An 18149-nucleotide genomic window follows, 5' to 3' on the forward strand; every position below is an offset into this window, starting at 1 on the left:
GGCACAGGGGTAGGGGACCCCTCGCCGGCCCCAGCGGGCTCACCCCCTCTCCAGGCCCCCAGCCGGGCCACTAATGAACTCAGTAATTAGTGCAGCCATCGGGGAGGACAGAGATTTCATTAATGAGGGGAGGCATAGGGCCAATGGGGGCACGGGTGAGGGGGCAGCTAAGAGACATTCCCCCAGGAACCCAGTGCCTGCACGCTGGCAGCAGACTGCCGGGGATGGCGGGGAGGGGGTCACAAGCTGTCCCCCAGGGTCCCCCCAGTCTATGGGGAAGGCCTGGCACCCTACCTGGAGCAAACTCATTTGCAGGCTCAAAGCTGGGAGGAGGGCACAGCCCAAGTGGTAAATTTGCCTCCTCCTGGTTAAGGGGCAGGACACCCATCCCAGGGGCCTTTTCCCAGGAGGAGGGGAAGGAGTTTGGCAGGAGGTGGCAGGGCAGCCTGGAGGGGCTGTCCTCCAGTGTGAGGGTGTCCCCTTGGCACCAGGCAAGGGGTGGCACCTCAACCCTGCAGTCCAAAGGCGCTTCCCTGGCAGCATCCCCACCTCCCAGGGGACTCAGGGATCCCGGGGGTTCCATGTCCCCCTCACTGTGCTGTGACATGTACCCATGCCCACACACACACACTCAGGACTACTCTTTCCAAGATGGTTTGACAGCTTTAATCACATGAAGGCACTTGGATCTGGTACCCCAGCCCTCCCCAGCCCCCCGTGCTGCCTCTGCATCCCCCAGAGCTCCCAAGGGTGCCCAGGGCAGGGCCGCACTCCTGGGCTGTACTCTGCAGCACCCACAGGCACTCGCTGGGCAGCGGCGCCCTTTGACTTGTCTAACATAAAGTGCTGAGTTCGACCCTGCTGGCAGGGCAGGATGAGGCCCGGGGCTGGCAGGGATCCAGGCACAGGGCAGGGCTGCGGGGGGCTGGGGGCCCCCTGCTCACCCCCAGCACCGGGAGCAGGGCAGTGCCAGCAGGAGCCGGCCAAACAGCACCTGAAAGCTAAAACCCTTCACACCCACCCCCCAAATACTGCCCCGCCCCTGCGCTGCCACAGCGCTAAAAAGGCACCCATGATTTTTTTGGGAAACCGTTGCTTTTCCCTCTAAAAAGATATGAGGCATTGTCCGTATTGTGACATTAAAAAGGCCTGGCTGAGCTCAGCGCCCCCCCCGAGAAAAACCCTCCCTGAGAGCCCCCAGACCCTCAAAGCTGGGGGACACCCTGGCACAAGTCCAACCCCACGGGGGTCAGGGCAACCCCAGGCTATGGGGGGGCTGCAGTGTCCCCCAGCCCCTCCCAGCTGGGGGACTGGGGCAAGGCTGGGAGGGGCACACTAAGGCTGGCATGGGGGTCCCTCTCTCCCAGGACTAGCAGCCTCTGGGGAAGCTGCAGATGGATATGGAGTAGGGGGTGTGCCCCCCACCATGGGAGGGGACCCTTCTGTTGGTGACCAGAGTGGCTCCCAGTGACACAGTGTAACTGGAGAGGGGGGGAGGCCACCTCTCCCCCAAAATGAGAATGAAGTTGGAGGGGGCAAGTAAAGAGCACCCCCCAGGCACACCCCTTGCAGGGCTAAGGGGGACAGAGACACGGCGTCCCAAGGCACGTGGGAGGCATTTGTGCCCGGGGGCTCAGCCCTGAGGCTGGGCTGCCCCTGCCAAACACAGCCCCCAGGCAGGGGCAGCAGGCACGAAGAGAGGCAAGGACATGCCCCCCACGAGGGGATCAGCTGCACCCGGGGCAGAGATAAGGGCATGGCGGCCAAGGCCGTAAGTCCCTGCGTTTTTGGAGGGTGACAAGGTGTTACCTGTCCTGTAGCCTCGGCAGACAGGGCTGCCAGCCTCCCAGCAGGCAGAGTCTGGATGGAGGGATCCAATTCTCCCAAAGGCAGTGGAAAGCAGCAGCAGCTGACCCCGCCCCCCTCCCCAATCGGGGGACAGAGGGGAAAAGGACCTGAGAACCGTTCCGTGGAGGGGGGACACAGGCTGGGGGGAAGGGGGCAGGAGCTGGACAGTGGGGGAGGATGGGACCCCCCAGTAGGTCCTCAGCACAGCAAGGCAGTGGGTCACCCACGGCCCCCCTCCTCTGAGAAGGGGGGCACCCAGCTTCCCGGCGGGGGCACCTGCATCTCCCACCACCAGCAGGCACGGCGGGCACCCGCGCCCAGCGGGGCTGGGGAGGACGATGCGGGCACACCGGGACCCTCCCTCCCCCGGAATAAGGCACCTGGCTCCCCCGGCGGAGCCCCTCGGCAGCACCCGGCGGGTGGGGGGGCCATTAGCTGTTAGTCCGCTGCTTCTTGAGCACTGCGTACACGTCCTCCACCTTGCTGAGCCTCTCGAAGAAGGGCAGCAGGTCCAGCAGTTCTGTGTCCGCCATGTTATCGAACCAGGAGGCCACGGGCACCTGCAGGCGGCACAGGGGACAGAGTGGCACAGGGGACAACGCCGAGAGAGGGCCCCCCAGCACGTCACTCGCCCAGCCTTGCCCGCGCGCACGTACGGCGTTATCGGGGTGGAAGATGTAGGAGGCGGGCGAGTTGTCCACGATGATGATCCGGCGCAGGTCACGGCCCAGGCGGCTCAGGTCCTTCACGTAGTTGCCGCGATGGAAAACGCAGGATTCCCGGAAGAGTCGTGCCCGGAAAGCCCCCCATTTATCCAGCAGGTCAGCCACAGGGTCTGCATACTACGGGCACAGGAGGGGGATCACTACGGCACGCCACACTGCCCTGCCCACAGTGACAATGGCACCCAGTTCTCCACTCCTGCCAGGTCTCGCTATGCCTCAGTTTCCCCGGCCAGCTGAGGCACAGCGAGGCCAGGGAAACTGAGGCACAGCACAGGTAGGGAGGACACCCAGTGCTGCCTGTGGCTACAGAGGGGACAAGGGATGCCTGCAGGTGGGCAGGCAAGGGAGCTGTGCCACTGCAGGGTGTCTGTGAAGGGGCGGGCGACGCCAGGGCAGGCAAGGGGCACCCACCTTGGCCAGGCTGGCAGTGAAGAGCACGCACTCGAAGAGCTCGCCCATGCGCTGCAGGAACTCGTCCACGTGCGGCCGCTTGAGCACGTACACCTGCGGGCACGGACAGAGGGCAGCGCTGCTGGCACCGCCACGGCTCACCCAGCGCCCCCAGGGACACCTGGGACCCCACAGGCAGCAGCGAGAGCTCCCTGGCCACACCTCAGGGGAGCCGCCTGTGCGGGCTGGGGGATGGCACAGCCCCACAGGAACGCCCAGGGTGAAGCGTCTGGCCGGCTCCAGAGCCAAGTAACCGAGAACAGGCTGACTGCCCAGACCACAGCCTATCCTGGATTACTTGAAACTGGGGCTGGCCACTGCACGAGGGCACAGTGCCAGGACGCCCCTCACCTCCCTGCCCCGCAAAGAGAGGGGCACCCACCTCTGCCCCGCAGCGTGCCAAAGCTGGCTCCCTGGTAGCTCCCACCACCCCTCGGTGCAGAGCACTGGGATGGCTCCCAGTCCTGGGGAGGTGGAATGATGCCCCCCTCCCACCAGGCACCCACCCCGCTGTTACCTGGTGCATGATGCCATCGATTTCCACGGGAATGATGAAGTCGGCGTTGTTCACTGGCTGGGAAGGGCACACCAGGATGAGCACTGGGCACGCCAGGCACCCCCTGCCCAAATGCTGCCTGCTCTGTGCTCGCCGTGCGCCCCTGCCAGCCCCGCAGCCCCCTCACGGGGACACCCCAATGACCCAGCCAGGCTGTGCTGCGTGCTGGGCATCACTTTGTGGGAACAGGGTGGCAGAGCAGGTGGGGGAGCATGTGGGGGAGAGGTAGGGGGGGCCAGGGTGTCCCCCACCTTGAAGGAGCTGTGCACCAGGGTCTCATCCAGGTCGATGACCACGCAGAGCTTGCTGGCGTCCTGCGGCTTGATCTCGGGCAGCAGGTGCTTGACAGCAGCCTGCAGCAGGGGGGCACGGGTCAGCAGGGCACCCACAGCGGGGCAGAGGGGGATAAGGAACTGTTCAGCGCCAGTCCTGCCCACTCGGGACACACAGCTGCCGGCTGGGGCTGCGGGGTTACCTTGGGCAGTGCCCCGTTCTCCTCCACCAGCAGCGGCGCGCCGGTGGTGCCAGCGCAGGGCTCCCCTTCATCGCGGCACAGGCAGCAGAACAGGGACTGCAGAATGCTGCGGCTTCGAGGCTTCTTGGCAGGGGTCTGGGTACCTGCGGAGGGCAGAACGGGGGTGAGGGGTACCCGGGGGTACGCCCAGCGCAGCACCGGGGGCCAGGTGAGCCGTGTTTGGGTGAGAGCCCCGTGCCCTTATCAGACCCCGACAACCCGGTCACGCCTCCTGCCCTGCGGCAGCGGTGCCAGGGCAGCGCGCTGACACTCGGTGACCACCCACAGCCCCCGGCCCGGCACGTCCCTCTCCCCTGCGCGGCCGGGGAGCCTGGGGCAGGGCGCGGGCTGAGCCGGGGGCGGTGGCGGGGCCGGGGCCGGTCCCCGCTGTCCCCCCGGGGCACAGCCCCTCTCGGGGAGCACGGGGGTCCCGGGGGCGGGGTCTCCCCGGGGGGCGGGGCTTACGCCCGTTCCTTTCCCCGCCTCCAGACAACTCCCTCGTCTCATTGGCCCGCTCGAGTGCCCCGGAGGCGAGAGGCCAATCAGGACGAAGCGCCCGCCCCTGGGCGCCGTTCCCGCTGTCCCCATTGGCGGAGCGCGGGGAAACTGAGGCAGAGGGGCTGCCCGTGCCCACCCCGTGCCCCAGGGGCACCGCGACGGCTCCAGCGGCCCCACTGGTGCCGGGGCCGGGTCCTGCCGGGGCTGCACCCCGCCCTGGCTCTGCCCCGCTTCAGGCGGGCCAGGGCCCCGAGCCCGTAGTGGGGCGGCCGTGGGGCAGGAGCTCCCCACCGGGGACGGGGCCCGTTCCCACGTCTGCTCCTCCCGGCCCCGGCAGCTTCCCAGGCCAGGGAGCCGAGCACGGGCCCCCGCCGAACCCCCTTGGCGGGGCGGAGGGGACGCGGGGAACGGGACGCCGGCATGCAGCAGGGCGCTCGGCGCCCTTCCTGCCTCAGTTTCCCCGCCGGCGCTGCGCGCACCTCTGGCCCGGCTCCGGAGGGAGCAGCGCGGAAAACCCGAGCGACGCCCCGAGCCCCCCAGGGCACCGGCGGCTCCGAGGGGCCCGGGCGGGCGCAGACAGCCCCAGCGCATCTCCCCGGCCTCCGGCAGCGGGATGCGGGGCCGGGCCGGGGCGGCGCGCAGCTCATCGCACCGTCCGCCGGCAGCCCCCCGACCCCCGGGGACCCCCCCTCCCTCCCCCGCGCAGGAAGGGGGCGAGGGGGAGCGGCTCCCCGCCGCGTTACCTTTCTCCTGAAGCGGGGCGCTCCCCTCCTCCCGGCTGACCTGGGCGATGATGGACTGGTGCTCCATGGGCGCCGGGGAGGGGGCGGGAGGGGGCGGCCCCCCCCGGCGCGGCCCCCGGGGGGGAGGCGGGGCGGGGGCCGGCGGCGGCGCGGGGCGGCGGGCGCGGGAGCGGCGCCGCGGAGGAAACTTTGTTACAACATGGAGTTTCCTCCGCCCGGGCTGGGGCTGCAAACATGGATCCCGGGCGCGGTTTCAAGGAACCCCTTAAAAGGGCAACGGCGGCGGGGGGGCCCTCCTCCTTCTCCCTCCTCCTCCTCCTCTCCCTCCTCCCGGCACCCGCGCCGCCCGGCAGGAGAGGGGGTCCGGCCGAGCCGGACTGGGACCCAGACGGGGAGTGTGCCGTGGTTTGGCCGGGAAGGACACCCGCGTTAATAATGGTGACCGTGCAGGAGTGCCCGACGCGCCGCCGGGCTCTCCCGCACTCCCCGCCCCGCTGAGAGAGCGTGGAGAGGGGATGAGTCCTGCTGGCAGCCCGCTCCAGCTGCAGCCCGGGGGTCCCTCTGCAGCTGCCCCCGCCATATGTACGTGTCCCATTTGTTTACATCCCATTTGTACACATCCCATATGTACGTGTCCCATTTGTATACATCCCATTTGTATACATCCCATATGTACGTGTCCCATTTGTACATATCCCATTTGTACACATCCCGTATGTACATGTCCCATTTGTACGCGTCCCGCCATGCTGGGTGTCCCCAGGAGTCCCCGGACTAGCGGCTCGAGGCTGGGGGTCCCCATTCCCCCCGAGGGCACACCCCGCCCTGCCTGCCCAGGCCAGCCGTGCGGGTTACAGGTGTTACTGCACCAGTAACCGCCGCGTTTTTCTGTCGTTCTTTTTCCTGCAATCCCCCAATTATCTGGGCAATTAATGAGTCTCTATTATCAATACATATATTTTCCCTTACAACTCCTTCCCCGGAGGGGCAACAGGGCTGTTTACAGGCGCTTTCTGAAAAGTGGCTCAGCAGGAGCTTGTGGATGGCACAAGTCCCCGAGGGGAAATCCGCCCCCCAAGCCCCCAAGGGCAGCATCCCCCAGCCCCCTCCCCTCCCACCCCCGGGGCTCTCACCGCCGTGCCCCCCAGCCCCGCCCGGTCCCACGCTCGCCACCTCGGCGGCAGGAGATGCTCCGCGCTCTGTCAGCGCTGCCTCCAGGCTGCGCAGGTTGGAAATTTCCCGTCTGAGCTCATCTGAAATCTTTCCACCTCTCCCACCTGCGGTTTGGGAACTTCAGGAGGTGAGATCGCCTTTATGGCCCTGCAGGGCCGCGACACGCGCGACAGGTGACCGCGCTGGGGATGGGGTCCGGCACTGGGAGGTGCCCACGGGGAGCACCGGCGGTACAAAAGCCGATTTGCACCTGCGGCTCCTGCGCTCGGCTCCACGCGGAACATCCCGGCACTGCGTGTCCCCGGGGGCCGTGGCAGGGCCGGGCTGCTGTCCCTGTCCCTGCTGGGAACAGGGACACTGCATCCTGCCACCCCCTGCGCCGCTTCTGACGGCAGGCAGCGGTCGTGCCTCAGTTTCCCTGCCCCTCCTCAGCAGGGCAGCCGCCTCCCACATCGGGCAATCACCGCTGCCTCCTGGCCCAGCAGGAGGAAAAGGAAGAAAGGGCTGTGCTTCCTCTGCTCTCTATTTTGGGCTGACCTCTGTGCTCCTTTAGCCCAGGTGGAACTGGAATGGATGTCTGCCTCATCCCCAGCATCTGGCCGGGCTGGGATGCTGCTTTCTGCGGGGACAGCTGCAGAGGCCACACACTTGTCCCCTGCAGGACCCCTGTCCCTTTGGCTACATCCTCCTCCTCCCTGACAAGTCCAGACGGGCTCTGTCAGTCCTCCAATTAATGCAATTAGAAACCTCCCGGGTCAATGCTTGCAGCGGTGGTTGGAGCACCACTTCCAGTTCCACTGCCTGCTTGGGGGCAGGTTGAGCTGGGGAGCTCAGGGAGATGCTGTCCCTGTCCTGGGGCTGTGGGACAAGCCCAGGCCAGGAGCAGGCAGAGCCCAGCTGGATTGTTTGGGCTGCAGGGTGCGGGCACAAGGCAGAAGAGCATCAGGCTGCACTCAATCGGGCGCTCAGGGACCCTTCTGTCCCACCCCACTGCTCCCAGACTGGCATCCTGGATGCTTTCCCCTCTTCTCCAACCCAGCCCTGGCCGCTCTGCCCCACCAACAGCAGCCCCATGGCCAAGGGACCGCAGAGCCAGGTCTTGGAGTGGGACACTTGCTCCTAAGGGCTGGGTGTCCCCGGGCTGGGGGTGCTCTGGCTTGCAGGCTCCAGCTGCAGAGCAGCAAATCCCGCAGACCCCAGTCCCTCCAGCCTTCCTCCCGCTGAGGACCACCCTGAAGCCCCCCTACCCCTTGGTGACCCCGGGCAGGTGCACCCCGACCTAGGGGCGTCTCCCGCTCCTCCTCCCGTGGCTGGGGTGGGCTGCGCCCCCGGAGAAGGGGGAGCCCCGCCTTTTTGTGGGCCCCACAGCTCTGGCCCCTCCTTCCAGCAGCCAGCGGCCGGGGGAGGCACCGCCCCAGCCCGTCCGCCATCGCCCTTTTAAGGAAGGGGACATTCTTCACATAAACAAGCGCGGCCCCCGGGAGCGGGGGGGGGTCCCTTCCCGGAGTGGGGGGCACGGGCTGGGGGGGTGTCCGGGCCCCCAATTCCCACCTCGGGCAGCCGGCCGGCGGGGGTCGGCAGGGGGAATTTTGGGGTGGGGGGTCCTGGGGAGAGGGGGGAGCCTTGAAACAGCCAGGGAGCGTCTCGCAAGTGCGGGCCCGGAGCGCGCCGGGACCCCCCCGCCCGCGCCGCGGCACCGAGCGCCGGGCACCGCATCCGGCGGCACCGGCCGGCGGGAAACGGGGCATCCGGGGCGGGGAGGGCACCGGGGGGCTCCCGCCGCCCCGCTCCCCCCGGGGCAACGCGACAAGCAGCGCCCCGCCCCGGGGTGCGGGGGGCCCGGGGGATGCGGGGGTCCGGGGGCCCCGCCCCACGGCGGGGTCCCGCAGCAGCAGAGGCAGCAGAGCCGGGCCGAGGCCGGGTTCCAAACACGGCGTTTATCACCGCCCCCTCCCTCCCCCCAAGCCGCGGAGCCCCCCGTGGGGATGGGGCCGGGGCGGCGGGGGGTGGTTAGCGGTGCCGGCCGTAATTAGCGGTGCCCAGCGGTGATTAGCGGTCCCGGGGGCCGGCGGTTCCTGGCATAATGAGCGGGGGAAGTCTCCGGCGCGGCTCGTTCAGTGAAGCGTCTGTGGCAGTGGATGGGAAATCTGCCGCTGCTCTCCCGCTCCCCTCGCATCCAGCCCGGACCCGCACCCCGGAATTGGCGGGGGTTGGGGGTGGGAAGAAGCGCCGAGATCCTGGGGGGAGGTCTGCCTGCCTGTTAACCCTTCCCTTGCTGGGTGCATCCCTGCCTAAAACATGCCCGGACTCGGAGTGGCAGCAAATCCGTGTGCAGGAGGCCGCGCTGGGCAGGGACGTGGGGATGACAAGCGGGGATGGGATCTGTCACCGTGTCTCTGTCGGGTCGAGGGCGAGACCGAAATTGAACCGGCTGTGGTGGCCCCGGGCCAGGAACCGGGCTCCGTGTGCGATGCTGCATGTCCAGATCTGCCGGGACAAAGAGGACAGGTGAATGACACCCACCAGGGACACTGTCCCGCCCCTGTCCCGCGGTGCCAGCCCTACCAGGTAGGCGACGAAAGCCACGTAGGCAGCCAGCAGCAGGCTCAGGGGAATGTGGTACTCCAGGCCGTGCAGCGTTGGCAGAAAGTCCACCACGAAGTAAATGTTGATGGCGCAGACCAGCCCCGTTATGAGGGTCATCAGCACCTTCCCCGGGCTGCGAGCAGGGCACTGGGCATCAGGGCAGGGCCCCCACCCTGTGGGCCATGGGGCACACAGGGCTGGGGGAACTGAGTCTGTGCATGAACCAGACCCCAACTGGGACATCTCGGCACCCCACAGCTATATGTCACCCCGTGGTGGGGCTCTAGGTGTGGATTTTGGCCTCCTTCCAAATCCAGGGCTGGCAGTGCCAGGAGGATGCTGAGGGTCTAGGGGTGCCCAAGGAGCCAGATGTGTCATTGGGAGGAGGATGATGAGGGTAGTGATGGCGTCTGTTCCGCCCTGGCTGCCCTGGGCAGGTGGCAATGAACATGCCCCTCCAGTGTCCATACACTAATTGCCCCATGGCCTGGTTTGGGGGGGCAGGATGGGCCAAAAGGAAGGTGCCTGCAGCCAGAACTCCCTTCTGTGCCTCCTCTGTGCCTCCCCGTGCCCTGGCACTCACAGGCTGTTGCTGAAATCCTGCATGAGCGGCTGCAGGCTGGTGAAGGTGAGGACCGGCAGGACGGCAAAAGGCAGCTGAAAGGAGAGCGGCATGAGGATGGCACGGCTGCCAGGCTGGGGCGTTTGGGGCAGGTGATGCCCTCCCAGCCCCTTACCAGGATGCTCTGCAGGACGTTGAGCAGGTCATTCATGCCTGTGAGGTGGCTGACATCCTTGAAGGCGGCCACCAGGACAGTGGGCAGGATGGCGAAGGAGCGGGTGAAGAGCACCCGGGCGAAGCGGGACCAGCGGAGCTGCAGGAAGCCCTGGAGCACGGCAGAACCCGCACCCTCGCTGTGCCTGCGGCACCGTGGCAGGGCGACCCTCGGACCCTGCCTGGGGGAACGTGGGGGGCATGTCCCCCTCCTCCGTGCCGGGGCACTGAGCGGGCTCTTGCAGGGCTGCCGGGCCCCGCTAGGTGTCAGCTCCGACTCGTTAACAGAGGATCGTGTTAATTAGGGAAACGCTGCGTGGGGCACACAGGGTGCAGTGGGTGGGCACTGTCTCCATCCCACCTCCTGGGGAACACTGGTGCTAGCAAGCTGCCACCCACCAGCTCCCTGCAGGGATGGCGGGCAATTAACTCTTCCAAATGCTGCCCATAGAACCCCTGCACCCAGGGCCCACCGGGGATTTCCCTGCTCTCAGCCCCTCCCTGTGGGGCGAGGGCCAGCATCCCCATCTCTCACCTCCATGACGAACTGCCCTGCGTAAGTGCCGGTCATCGTGGAGCTCTGTCCTGCTGCCAGGATCCCGATGCCCCAGATGTACAGTGCCACTGCCCCGAAATAGCAGCCCAGGATGACACCCTGTGTAGGGACACTGCGGTGGGCACCCTAAAGTGCCCCCTACCCCAGGCATTCCCATCAGCTCCCAGATTTCTAGAGGGGTTATAGCCGCCCCCAGCCCCAGGGGTGGATGGGACAGTGATACATCCCCCAGATGGGAATGGATGCTCACTGGACACAGCCTGGTGGCACTCACCCCCTGGTAGATATCCACAGAGACTGTCTCGTTGTTGGTGGGGAAGATGCTGGCATACTGACTGATGCTGCTGTTGGCGCACATGTTGTGCTGCAAGGCACGGCAAGCACGAGTGTGACAGCCACCCAGCAGCTCCCCCAGGCACAGGGGGTGCCCACACATCCCCTCTCAGGGAATGAGAACGTGCAGTCCCCGGGGGATGCTCGTCCCAGCTGGGCACAGCCGTCACCTCCCTGTGGCCATGAGTGACACTCACCACGTCCTCGTTGCGCTGCTGGTAGAACGCCTCGCCAAAGACAGCCATGACGAAGAGGTTGATGAGGAAGGAGACAAAGAGGGCCAGGCAGGACTCGGTCAGGAAATAGGTATTGGCCTCCTGCACTGCCTCCTTCTTGGAGCGGTCGATCGCCCGTGTCTGGGCATGGCCAGTGACGTGGGTGTCACGGGTCACGTGAGCACCCCTGTCCCACAGCCAGGACCGTGCTGTCCCCACCGAGTGTACCCTGGGGCACCCTGGCAGAGCAGTGCCCACGGCAGTGCCGTGATCTCACCTTGACCAAGGAGGAGTGGAGGAAGATGTTGTGGGGCATAATGATGGCGCCGATGATGCCCATGGCCTGCAGCAGCTCCTTTCGCCCGCAGCCCGGGCAGCTGGGCAGGAAAATGCCCTTCAGCACCTCCACCTGCCTCGGCCTCACCACCACGTACTGGGGAGCAGTGAGAAGGGGCACTGTGAGCTGCCACAGGCTGGTAGCAGTGGGGACACCGCATGGCAGGGTGCCTTGGCAGCCTTGCAGGAAAAGGGTTGTCCCCAGCTCCCTGTTCACCTCGTAGCCAAAGGTCAGGGCCATGATGGTGATGAGGAGCCCGAAGAAAGCCTCCAGTTTGCGGAGCCCTAGAGAGGTCAAGAGAGGGGGTGGCACAGAGCAGGGGACACTGGTGCCACGTGGGTGACAGGGCCCGCAGCCCTCACCCTGGCACTCACCGTACTTATCGAGGAAGAGGAAGAAGAGGGTGTCCACGATGGTGATGAGGACCCCGCCCCAGAGGGGGATGCTGCAGGATGGCCAGGGGCAGGGTTAGATACATGGCCCTGTGTGGAGCAGGGCCGTGGGGAGGCTGTGGGGAGGCTCACCGGCCAGCTGAGAGCAGGCTGAAAGCAATGGCCGTCCCGATCACCTCCTGCATGTCGGAGCCGATGATGGCGAGCTCAATCATGAGCCACAGCAGCACGCGCGGCACCTGCAGGGGACAGGCCACCATGAGGTGCCTGAGCCCGCAGTGGCACGTAGCTCTGGGCAAGCTAGCACAGCATCCTGGTGCAAATCCCTGTCTCCAGGCTGTAGCAGGCCTGCTAGAGCAGCCTGGGGACCCCAGAAGACCCCCCTCAGCTTCTTTCACAACACAATCTCAGGATGAAAGGTGGATGCTAAATCCAAGCCTGTTCCTCCACTCCTCATCCCTGCCCCAGTGAGAGCTGAGGATAGGACCCGTCTGTCTAGATGGGGGGTTTGAGGGAGGTAGGACAGAGAGATGCATCCAACCCTCCTTTTGGGGACCAGTCATCTCCTTGCTGTTCCCCCCATCAGGATCTTGGCTTAGATGGGTCTCCTGACTCCCCCCTCCTCTGTCATATGATCCCTCCTCTCGATCCCTTTCTGCCCAACACGCTCAGCCTTTCCTGCGTCTCGGCCTCGCGTTGCTGCCCCTCGCCTGGGCTCCCTCCCGCGGGGGACGCTCTCATGTGTCCCCAGGTCACACCGGGACACTGCAGCAGCTCCTCACGCCTCTCACCCTGGGCCCCTGCTCTGCAGGGCTGTGGGGGTCACCGGGGCTTGGGGGGCTTTGGGGAGCCCCCGAGAGAGGCAGGTGCCTCACAGCATCTGCCTGCTTCTCTCCAGCCCTGCAAGGCCCCGCTGGGACTGTCACCAGCCCAAGCACAGGGTCCCAGACTGTCACCCCCGTGGTTGCTCACCTTGGGGTAGTAGAGGTAGCAGATCTGGCCCAGGTCCTTCCCGGTCACCACGCCCAGACGGATGGCGAGGCGCTGGCACAGCAGCCCCAGGACGGTGGCCCACAGCAGCACCCACAGCAGCTGGGGGGCAGGAGGCAGCAGGAATGGGCACTGGGCAGCATCCAGCACCCCGGGGGTCCCCAGTTCAACCAGGGTTGCAGGGAAGAGACGGGGTGCAGGTGCTCTCCCAGCCCGGTCAGGGGGGTGCCCCCCTGGGTGTCCTCACCCTGTGCCGCGGCCCCCGTGCCCCTCCTGCTCCCGGGCTGGGATGGCAGCTGCCAGGGGCAGCCGTTGGCGCTGGAGAGGTTGCGAAACCCCCGCCTGCTTCCTGAGCCCGGGGCCGGGCTCACCTTGAATCCCGCCAGGGCCCCGCTCTGCAGGTCGGACTCCACGTTGCCCGGGTCCAAGTAGGCGATGCTCATGAGGAAGCCGGGACCGGTGAAAGCCCAGAGTTTCCTAAAGCTGAATCCGGGCTGGGACAAGGCAGCAGGTCAGAGCCAGAGCTCCGTTCACAAGCAGAGTCTCCTGACTGCACATCCTGCCCCCTCTAGCCCGGTGCTGCCCGCATGGATGTGTTGAGCACACGGAGGTCATTTTCCTGACAGTTTTGGAGAGGGAACTGCTGCCCCCAGCCTCTCCCTGTTAGCAGCAGTGCTGGAGGGGCAGTGGGCCCTGTCTGACCCATTGGACAGTGATTTGCAGGGGGGTCCCAGGGCTGTCAGGCACTATTAATTGCATCCCATGGGATTCCACTGCTGTCCTCTGCTTTTGCTACTCCTCCTGACTAGGGAGTACTATTCCTTCCTCTTCTTGTTCCACTGCCCCGAGACCAGACAAGGATGGGGGGGCTGGTGGGGTGCAGGCAGCCTTGGGGAGCCCACTGGGCTCATCCATGGGTGGCCCAGGAGGTTGGTGTGTGAGCAGAGGGGTGATCCTTGCGCCTGGGTAGCACCTTGCCCCATTGTCTCAGTTCTCCATCTGGAAAACTTTAAGCATGGAAACACTCCACCTAGGGCTGTGTCTTGCCTGAGCTGGGTCTGGGGAGTTGGGGGCTTGTCCCCAGGGCATGACCAAGACACATATTCCCCACTGCAGTGGCCCTTTGCCTCCCCAGCTCCCTGCAGCACTGTCCCGTTCCCCTGCCCTCCCTGAAAGCCTCGCAGCACCTACCCCACTGCCCTTGGGGATGCTGATGAGCTCTTCCAGGTAGGTCTGGTCCTGAGTGCCAGGGCGCTGTGGGGGCATGGGGCCCCCGTTCAGGGACCTGGTGAGGCCTGAGGGGGACAAGGAAGAGGAAGGGAGGTGGCAGCCTGCCAGGGGGACAAGGACACTGGCGGGCTGGCAGCCCTGGTACCAGCTTCCTTCAGTCCCACCTGACCCTGCCTGATGAAGCCCATCAGGGAAAAGCACCAGTTTTCCAGGGGAGGCATGAGGATGGCTATATGGGATCTATCAAAAGCTACCCAAAGGGATCAGATGCCACCTCCAGCTCAGGTGTCCCTAAAACCCCTGGACGGAGCCCCGTCTTCAGCAGTGCAAGAGCCAAGTGCATTTCTGGCAGCAGGGACAGGAGGGAACCCTGCTCCAGCTCCTGCTGCTGGATGGGCATAGAGTGAGGACAAGAAGCTGGTACTGGTCCTAATCCCCCCTTTGCAGCCCACCTACATCCTGGGAACTGCTTGAATCACATTCCCAGGCTTGAGCATGGGACAGATGGGGAATCCAGGACAGGCTGGGGGGGATGGTGCCCACTGAAAGATGGAGCACAGCCAGGGGGCCCAGGGTGCAGGGAATGGGGTCTAGGGGATGAAAGGAGGCACAAGGGGGGCCAAGAAGTGCTGTGAGGCTCACCTGGTTCCAGTGATGCCATGGGTGGACCTGATCCAGCCACGGTGCCGGGGCTTCCTGAGTTCAGCTGTGAGTGCAGTGCCCGCTGCCCAGCTTTTAAAGGACCCCCCCGCAGTTGTGTCATCCCTCCCCTCCTCAGGAGGAGAGGAGGAGGGTAGGAGAAGGAAGTGCTCCTTCCCTACCCTTATGAGCACACACAGTCTCGGTTCCCCCCCTGCTCCAGTGCCAGGAGGCCCCTTCCCTCCCCTTTGCCTCACACACGTGCAAACACGAGGCTCCGTCACCGTGGGAGCGTGTCTGCCTGTCACTCTCCATCGCATGCCAAAGGTTCTGCTCGGGTGGCTGTGGGGACAGGGGACAGCGTCCCGCAGAGCGAGAAGGGAGGGCTGGCCCCACGGGAGTAGGGGAAATGCCATAGAAGTGGGAGCGAGGAGGAAGCAGGCACGTGTTGCATAAGGAGACCAAAATGCAGCCTTGGCTGCTGGAGGAAGCACCCAGGCAGGCAGGCAGGCTCTGTGGCACAGGGTGCCCTCATCACCCTCGGTGCAGGACCTTCACCCCAAGCATGGCGTGCCAGTGTTGCAGTGTCAAGCTGTGCCTGCAAAAGTGAGTACCCTTCTGCCAGCCAGGCTGTGTCCCACAGGGACATGGGCAAGGGTGTCCCCAGGAACACGTGGGGGGGTGGCAGGCACAGGGATATGAGCCTGGCCCTGCTCCACAGTATGGCCCAGGCACCCCCACCCCCTGAGCAAGGGCTGGGACAGGGACAGGGTCCCACCAGAAGGCATGGTGGGGCTTAGCACACAGCTCAGCTCCACCTGCCCTCCCCGAGCCTCAGTTTCCCCAAAGCACACAAGACTGGACAGGCAGTGCTGGCTGCTTTATTTGCTGTTGGCTGCAGGGTGGCCAGCTGGGGAGTTGGGGAGGGGGCTGGCAGCCCCCGTGGAGGCAAAGGGGGTCCCAATGGGCCGCTGGTGGGCGAAGAATTCCGCAGCAAAGGAGATGGTGTCGTGTGGCTGCTGGAGGAGCAATGCCTGGAGGAAGTCAGACAGCAGTGCCCGCACCTCGGGGTGCTGCTGGAGGTAGGCAGCATGGGAGAGTTGCAGCTCATCCTGCAGTGGGGTGGACAGGGTGGGTGAGGTGGGCGTGAACACACGTTTCCCCCATGGGCACTGTGCCAGGGTGAGGGGGACAGGAGCCAGGGTCCTTTCCCACACTTAAGATGGTGTGAGGAAGGATGTTGGCTGGCCTGCCCCCTCAATGTGCCTCCTGGGCACACCAGGGGAGACCCTGCTGGAGGCTGGCACAGCCCCATGTCCCTTGTCCCCATGTCCACCCATCTTACCTTCCTGTCCAGGAAATAGGAGTAGAGCTCCTTGTCCTCCTCCCAGTCCAGGGGCTCTTTGGGGAAGGGGAGCTGGGGCTCAAACCTACCTGGCAGCAGAAAGGCAGGGCAGGGTGTTCCCCGTGGTGTTCCAGACAGCGGGCAGGGGCTGCCTGTGCTGGAAGGGCACGAGCCTCCCCTGCTCAGTACCTGGCTTGCTGAGGATGGACTCATCCTGTAGAATCATCAGCACCGGGGAGCCAATCTGCACCATCTGAGCCAGACACCTGAGAGGGGAAGAAGAGCCCTTGGCCTTCCCATGCTGTGCCATCCCTCGGGAGTGGCAGGGCTGGTGCCTCTGCCCTTACCCGTTGGGCAGGAAGCTGCTGTGCCACACGGCGGGAGCGCCTGTGCTGCCGTGCAGGACCCGCTGGATCACAAACACCTCTGTCTCTGCCGAGCCCAGCGCCTGCCGCTGGATGCCCAGGGCACACTGGGGCGGTGCACCGGGGGTCAGCCTTGTCTCAGAGTCACCCCTGCCCCCGCTGCCATCCCCACGTGTCCCGCCACGCTGTCAGCCACATTCCGCCCCCTCCCACTTCCCACATCCCGCCCCACGGCCCCGCTGGCAGGCGGCTCACATAGCGGGAGGTGCACAGGTGGCCCTCGCTGTCGATGGCTGGCAAGACAAGGCCGGGGGGCACGGTCTGCCGGCGTGCCAGCACCCGCAGCAGCAGCAGGCTGGCCCCCTCCAGCAGCCGCGCCCGCAGCGTGGCCCGGCCGTACGAGAAGCTGTGGCACTGCGGCTCCGCCTGCAGAGAGACCTGGCACCTCGCGGGACAGCCACAGCCCCCGCGTCCCCAGGGCCTGGGCATCCCTGGTGAGAGCTGTGCTGCCCCTGCCAGGGTGTGACCCTGCCCTCAGCCCCACCTCTCCCTGCTGCAGGGTCTTGGTGACCGTCATCCCGTGCTCGTGGCTCACAATGTGCGTCGTCTTCTCGGTGGGGTGTGGTCTGAGCTGCGGGAGGGGTGGGAGGCACGGGGGGGAGGGTAGAGCCAGGGCGCCCTCCTCTGAGCTGGCAGCCCCAGCAGCGCTGCCAGTCGGGGTACCATTCCAGATGCATTGTGGGAAACTCCCCACCCCAGCTGCCACCCAGAGCAGGGGATGGGGACCGGGCTGGTGGGGCAGAGCTGGAGTCTGAGCATGGCAAGGGATGCCAGACTACCCACAGGGGACAGCCCCCAGCAGGGCACCACTGCAGGGCACAGCCCAGGGCAGCAGGTAGGACACAGGGAAAGGGACATGCCACCACCATATCAGTCACCTCCAGGCACTCCTGCTCCTCCTGCTCCAGCGTCTCCAGCTGCCAGGTCACATAGGCTGGCAGAGCAAAGCCGTGCTCAACCAATCCTGTTGGCACTGTCCCCATTCCCAGCCCTGGGGGCTGGTGGACAGGGACGTCCCAGCCCTGGGGAAGAAGGAGCCCCCCAAAAGCCACTGCTGGCTCACCTTTGAGGGTGCTGGAGGCAGGCACACCATCCTGCTTGCCTCGGAACCTGGTCTGCACCAGGATGCAGCTCTGCACCGGCTCCCCTTCCCGATGGTAGGGTGCCCACTGGGCTGCCATCCACCACTGGCCCTCTGCCTTGTGCCTTGGTGGGGCCACCACTGCCAGCGTCTCGGCAAACAGGCACCACTCCAGCTCCTTCAGCCCTGTACGGAGGGATGGTGACCCCAGCCCAGAGGGACAGTGACCGCGAGGAGATGGCCACTCCGGTCACTCCCTCCCGAAGTGAGTGTCGCCCCTGCCCAGGGCCCCTCCGTGTCTCCATCCCCCTCCAGGCTGGGCCGAGCCCCTGGCCATTTACCCTCTCAATCCCTCACTCTCGGGCCCGGTGCCCCCCACCTCGCAGCGGGCCCGGTGTGGCAGGACAGGGCGAGGCTGGAGGAGGAGGAGGCACGCACCGATGAGGCTCAGGAACTCGGCAGCAGCGTCCGCCACGCTCGCGGTGTCCTGCGCGCTCTGGGGAGGGGGCTCCATGCCTCGCCTGGGGCTCCTGCTGCCGGACCCCGGCGTGAGGGGGCGCCGGGGCTCCCCGAACCGCGATGCCCGCCCCACGCGTGACCCGGGGGGCAGGGACACCCCCCAGCCCCGTGTCCCCAGCCCCGTGTCCCCAGCCCCGGTCCCCGCCCTGCCGGACCCGGGGTCCCGACGCCGCTCGTCTCCCGGCAACGCCCTGGCCCCGCCCCTTAAAGGGGCCGCGC

General features: G+C 66.2%; 3 protein-coding genes across 4 annotated transcripts; all 3 read right to left on the reverse strand.

Moving 5' to 3' along the window:
* Positions 1 to 643: 643 nt before the first annotated feature.
* Positions 644 to 5555, reverse strand: CTDSP1 (CTD small phosphatase 1). Its single transcript, XM_064434858.1, has 7 exons — positions 5335 to 5555; positions 4055 to 4197; positions 3831 to 3932; positions 3541 to 3597; positions 2985 to 3077; positions 2505 to 2690; positions 644 to 2408 (listed from the first exon to the last, which is right to left on the reverse strand). The coding sequence occupies exons 1-7, from the start codon at positions 5399 to 5401 to the stop codon at positions 2280 to 2282; spliced, it is 777 nt and encodes a 258-aa protein (XP_064290928.1). The 5' UTR covers positions 5402 to 5555; the 3' UTR covers positions 644 to 2279.
* Positions 5556 to 8429: 2874 nt separating this feature from the next.
* On the reverse strand, positions 8430 to 14614 carry SLC11A1 (solute carrier family 11 member 1). Its single transcript, XM_064434859.1, has 15 exons — positions 14564 to 14614; positions 13883 to 13986; positions 13063 to 13185; positions 12674 to 12793; positions 11834 to 11940; positions 11684 to 11754; positions 11526 to 11593; positions 11250 to 11405; positions 10955 to 11113; positions 10699 to 10788; positions 10404 to 10523; positions 9831 to 9980; positions 9677 to 9750; positions 9073 to 9226; positions 8430 to 8994 (listed from the first exon to the last, which is right to left on the reverse strand). Exons 1-15 carry the CDS (start codon positions 14580 to 14582, stop codon positions 8893 to 8895), a joined length of 1617 nt encoding a protein of 538 aa, XP_064290929.1. The 5' UTR covers positions 14583 to 14614; the 3' UTR covers positions 8430 to 8892.
* Positions 14615 to 15425: 811 nt separating this feature from the next.
* Positions 15426 to 18071, reverse strand: CATIP (ciliogenesis associated TTC17 interacting protein). 2 transcript variants are annotated; one of them, XM_064434862.1, is made up of 9 exons: positions 17850 to 18071; positions 17394 to 17597; positions 17209 to 17264; positions 16815 to 16901; positions 16526 to 16696; positions 16253 to 16377; positions 16095 to 16171; positions 15906 to 15994; positions 15426 to 15672 (listed from the first exon to the last, which is right to left on the reverse strand). In XM_064434862.1, exons 1-9 carry the CDS (start codon positions 17923 to 17925, stop codon positions 15442 to 15444), a joined length of 1116 nt encoding a protein of 371 aa, XP_064290932.1. In that variant the 5' UTR covers positions 17926 to 18071; the 3' UTR covers positions 15426 to 15441. The 2 variants fall into 2 exon arrangements, 1 of the variants encoding a protein (XP_064290932.1); XR_010369343.1 differs by having other exon boundaries at positions 15637 to 15672; positions 15906 to 15990; positions 16815 to 17264.
* Positions 18072 to 18149: the final 78 nt, after the last annotated feature.

Source organism: Passer domesticus, chromosome 10 (genome assembly GCF_036417665.1).
Source record: "Passer domesticus isolate bPasDom1 chromosome 10, bPasDom1.hap1, whole genome shotgun sequence".
Taxonomy (NCBI): domain Eukaryota; kingdom Metazoa; phylum Chordata; class Aves; order Passeriformes; family Passeridae; genus Passer; species Passer domesticus.

Coding starts and splice junctions, on each gene's coding strand:
- CTDSP1 (XM_064434858.1), bottom strand. CDS start 5,401: ATGGAGCACCAGTCCATCATCGCCCAGGTCAGCCGGGAGGAGGGGAGC. Junction 3,078..3,540: donor TCGATGGCATCATGCACCAG/GTAACAGCGGGG, acceptor CCGTGCCCGCAG/GTGTACGTGCTCAAGCGGCC. Junction 2,691..2,984: donor TCACTGCCAGCCTGGCCAAG/GTGGGTGCCCCT, acceptor CTGTGCCCGTAG/TATGCAGACCCTGTGGCTGA.
- CATIP (XM_064434862.1), bottom strand. CDS start 17,925: ATGGAGCCCCCTCCCCAGAGCGCGCAGGACACCGCGAGCGTGGCGGAC. Junction 15,995..16,094: donor GTCCATCCTCAGCAAGCCAG/GTACTGAGCAGG, acceptor TTCTGCTGCCAG/GTAGGTTTGAGCCCCAGCTC. Junction 15,673..15,905: donor CCTATTTCCTGGACAGGAAG/GTAAGATGGGTG, acceptor ACCCCACTGCAG/GATGAGCTGCAACTCTCCCA.
- SLC11A1 (XM_064434859.1), bottom strand. Junction 11,406..11,525: donor CCCTGACCTTTGGCTACGAG/GTGAACAGGGAG, acceptor ACTGCTCCCCAG/TACGTGGTGGTGAGGCCGAG. Junction 9,981..10,403: donor CAGGGCAGTTCGTCATGGAG/GTGAGAGATGGG, acceptor GCCGTGCTCCAG/GGCTTCCTGCAGCTCCGCTG.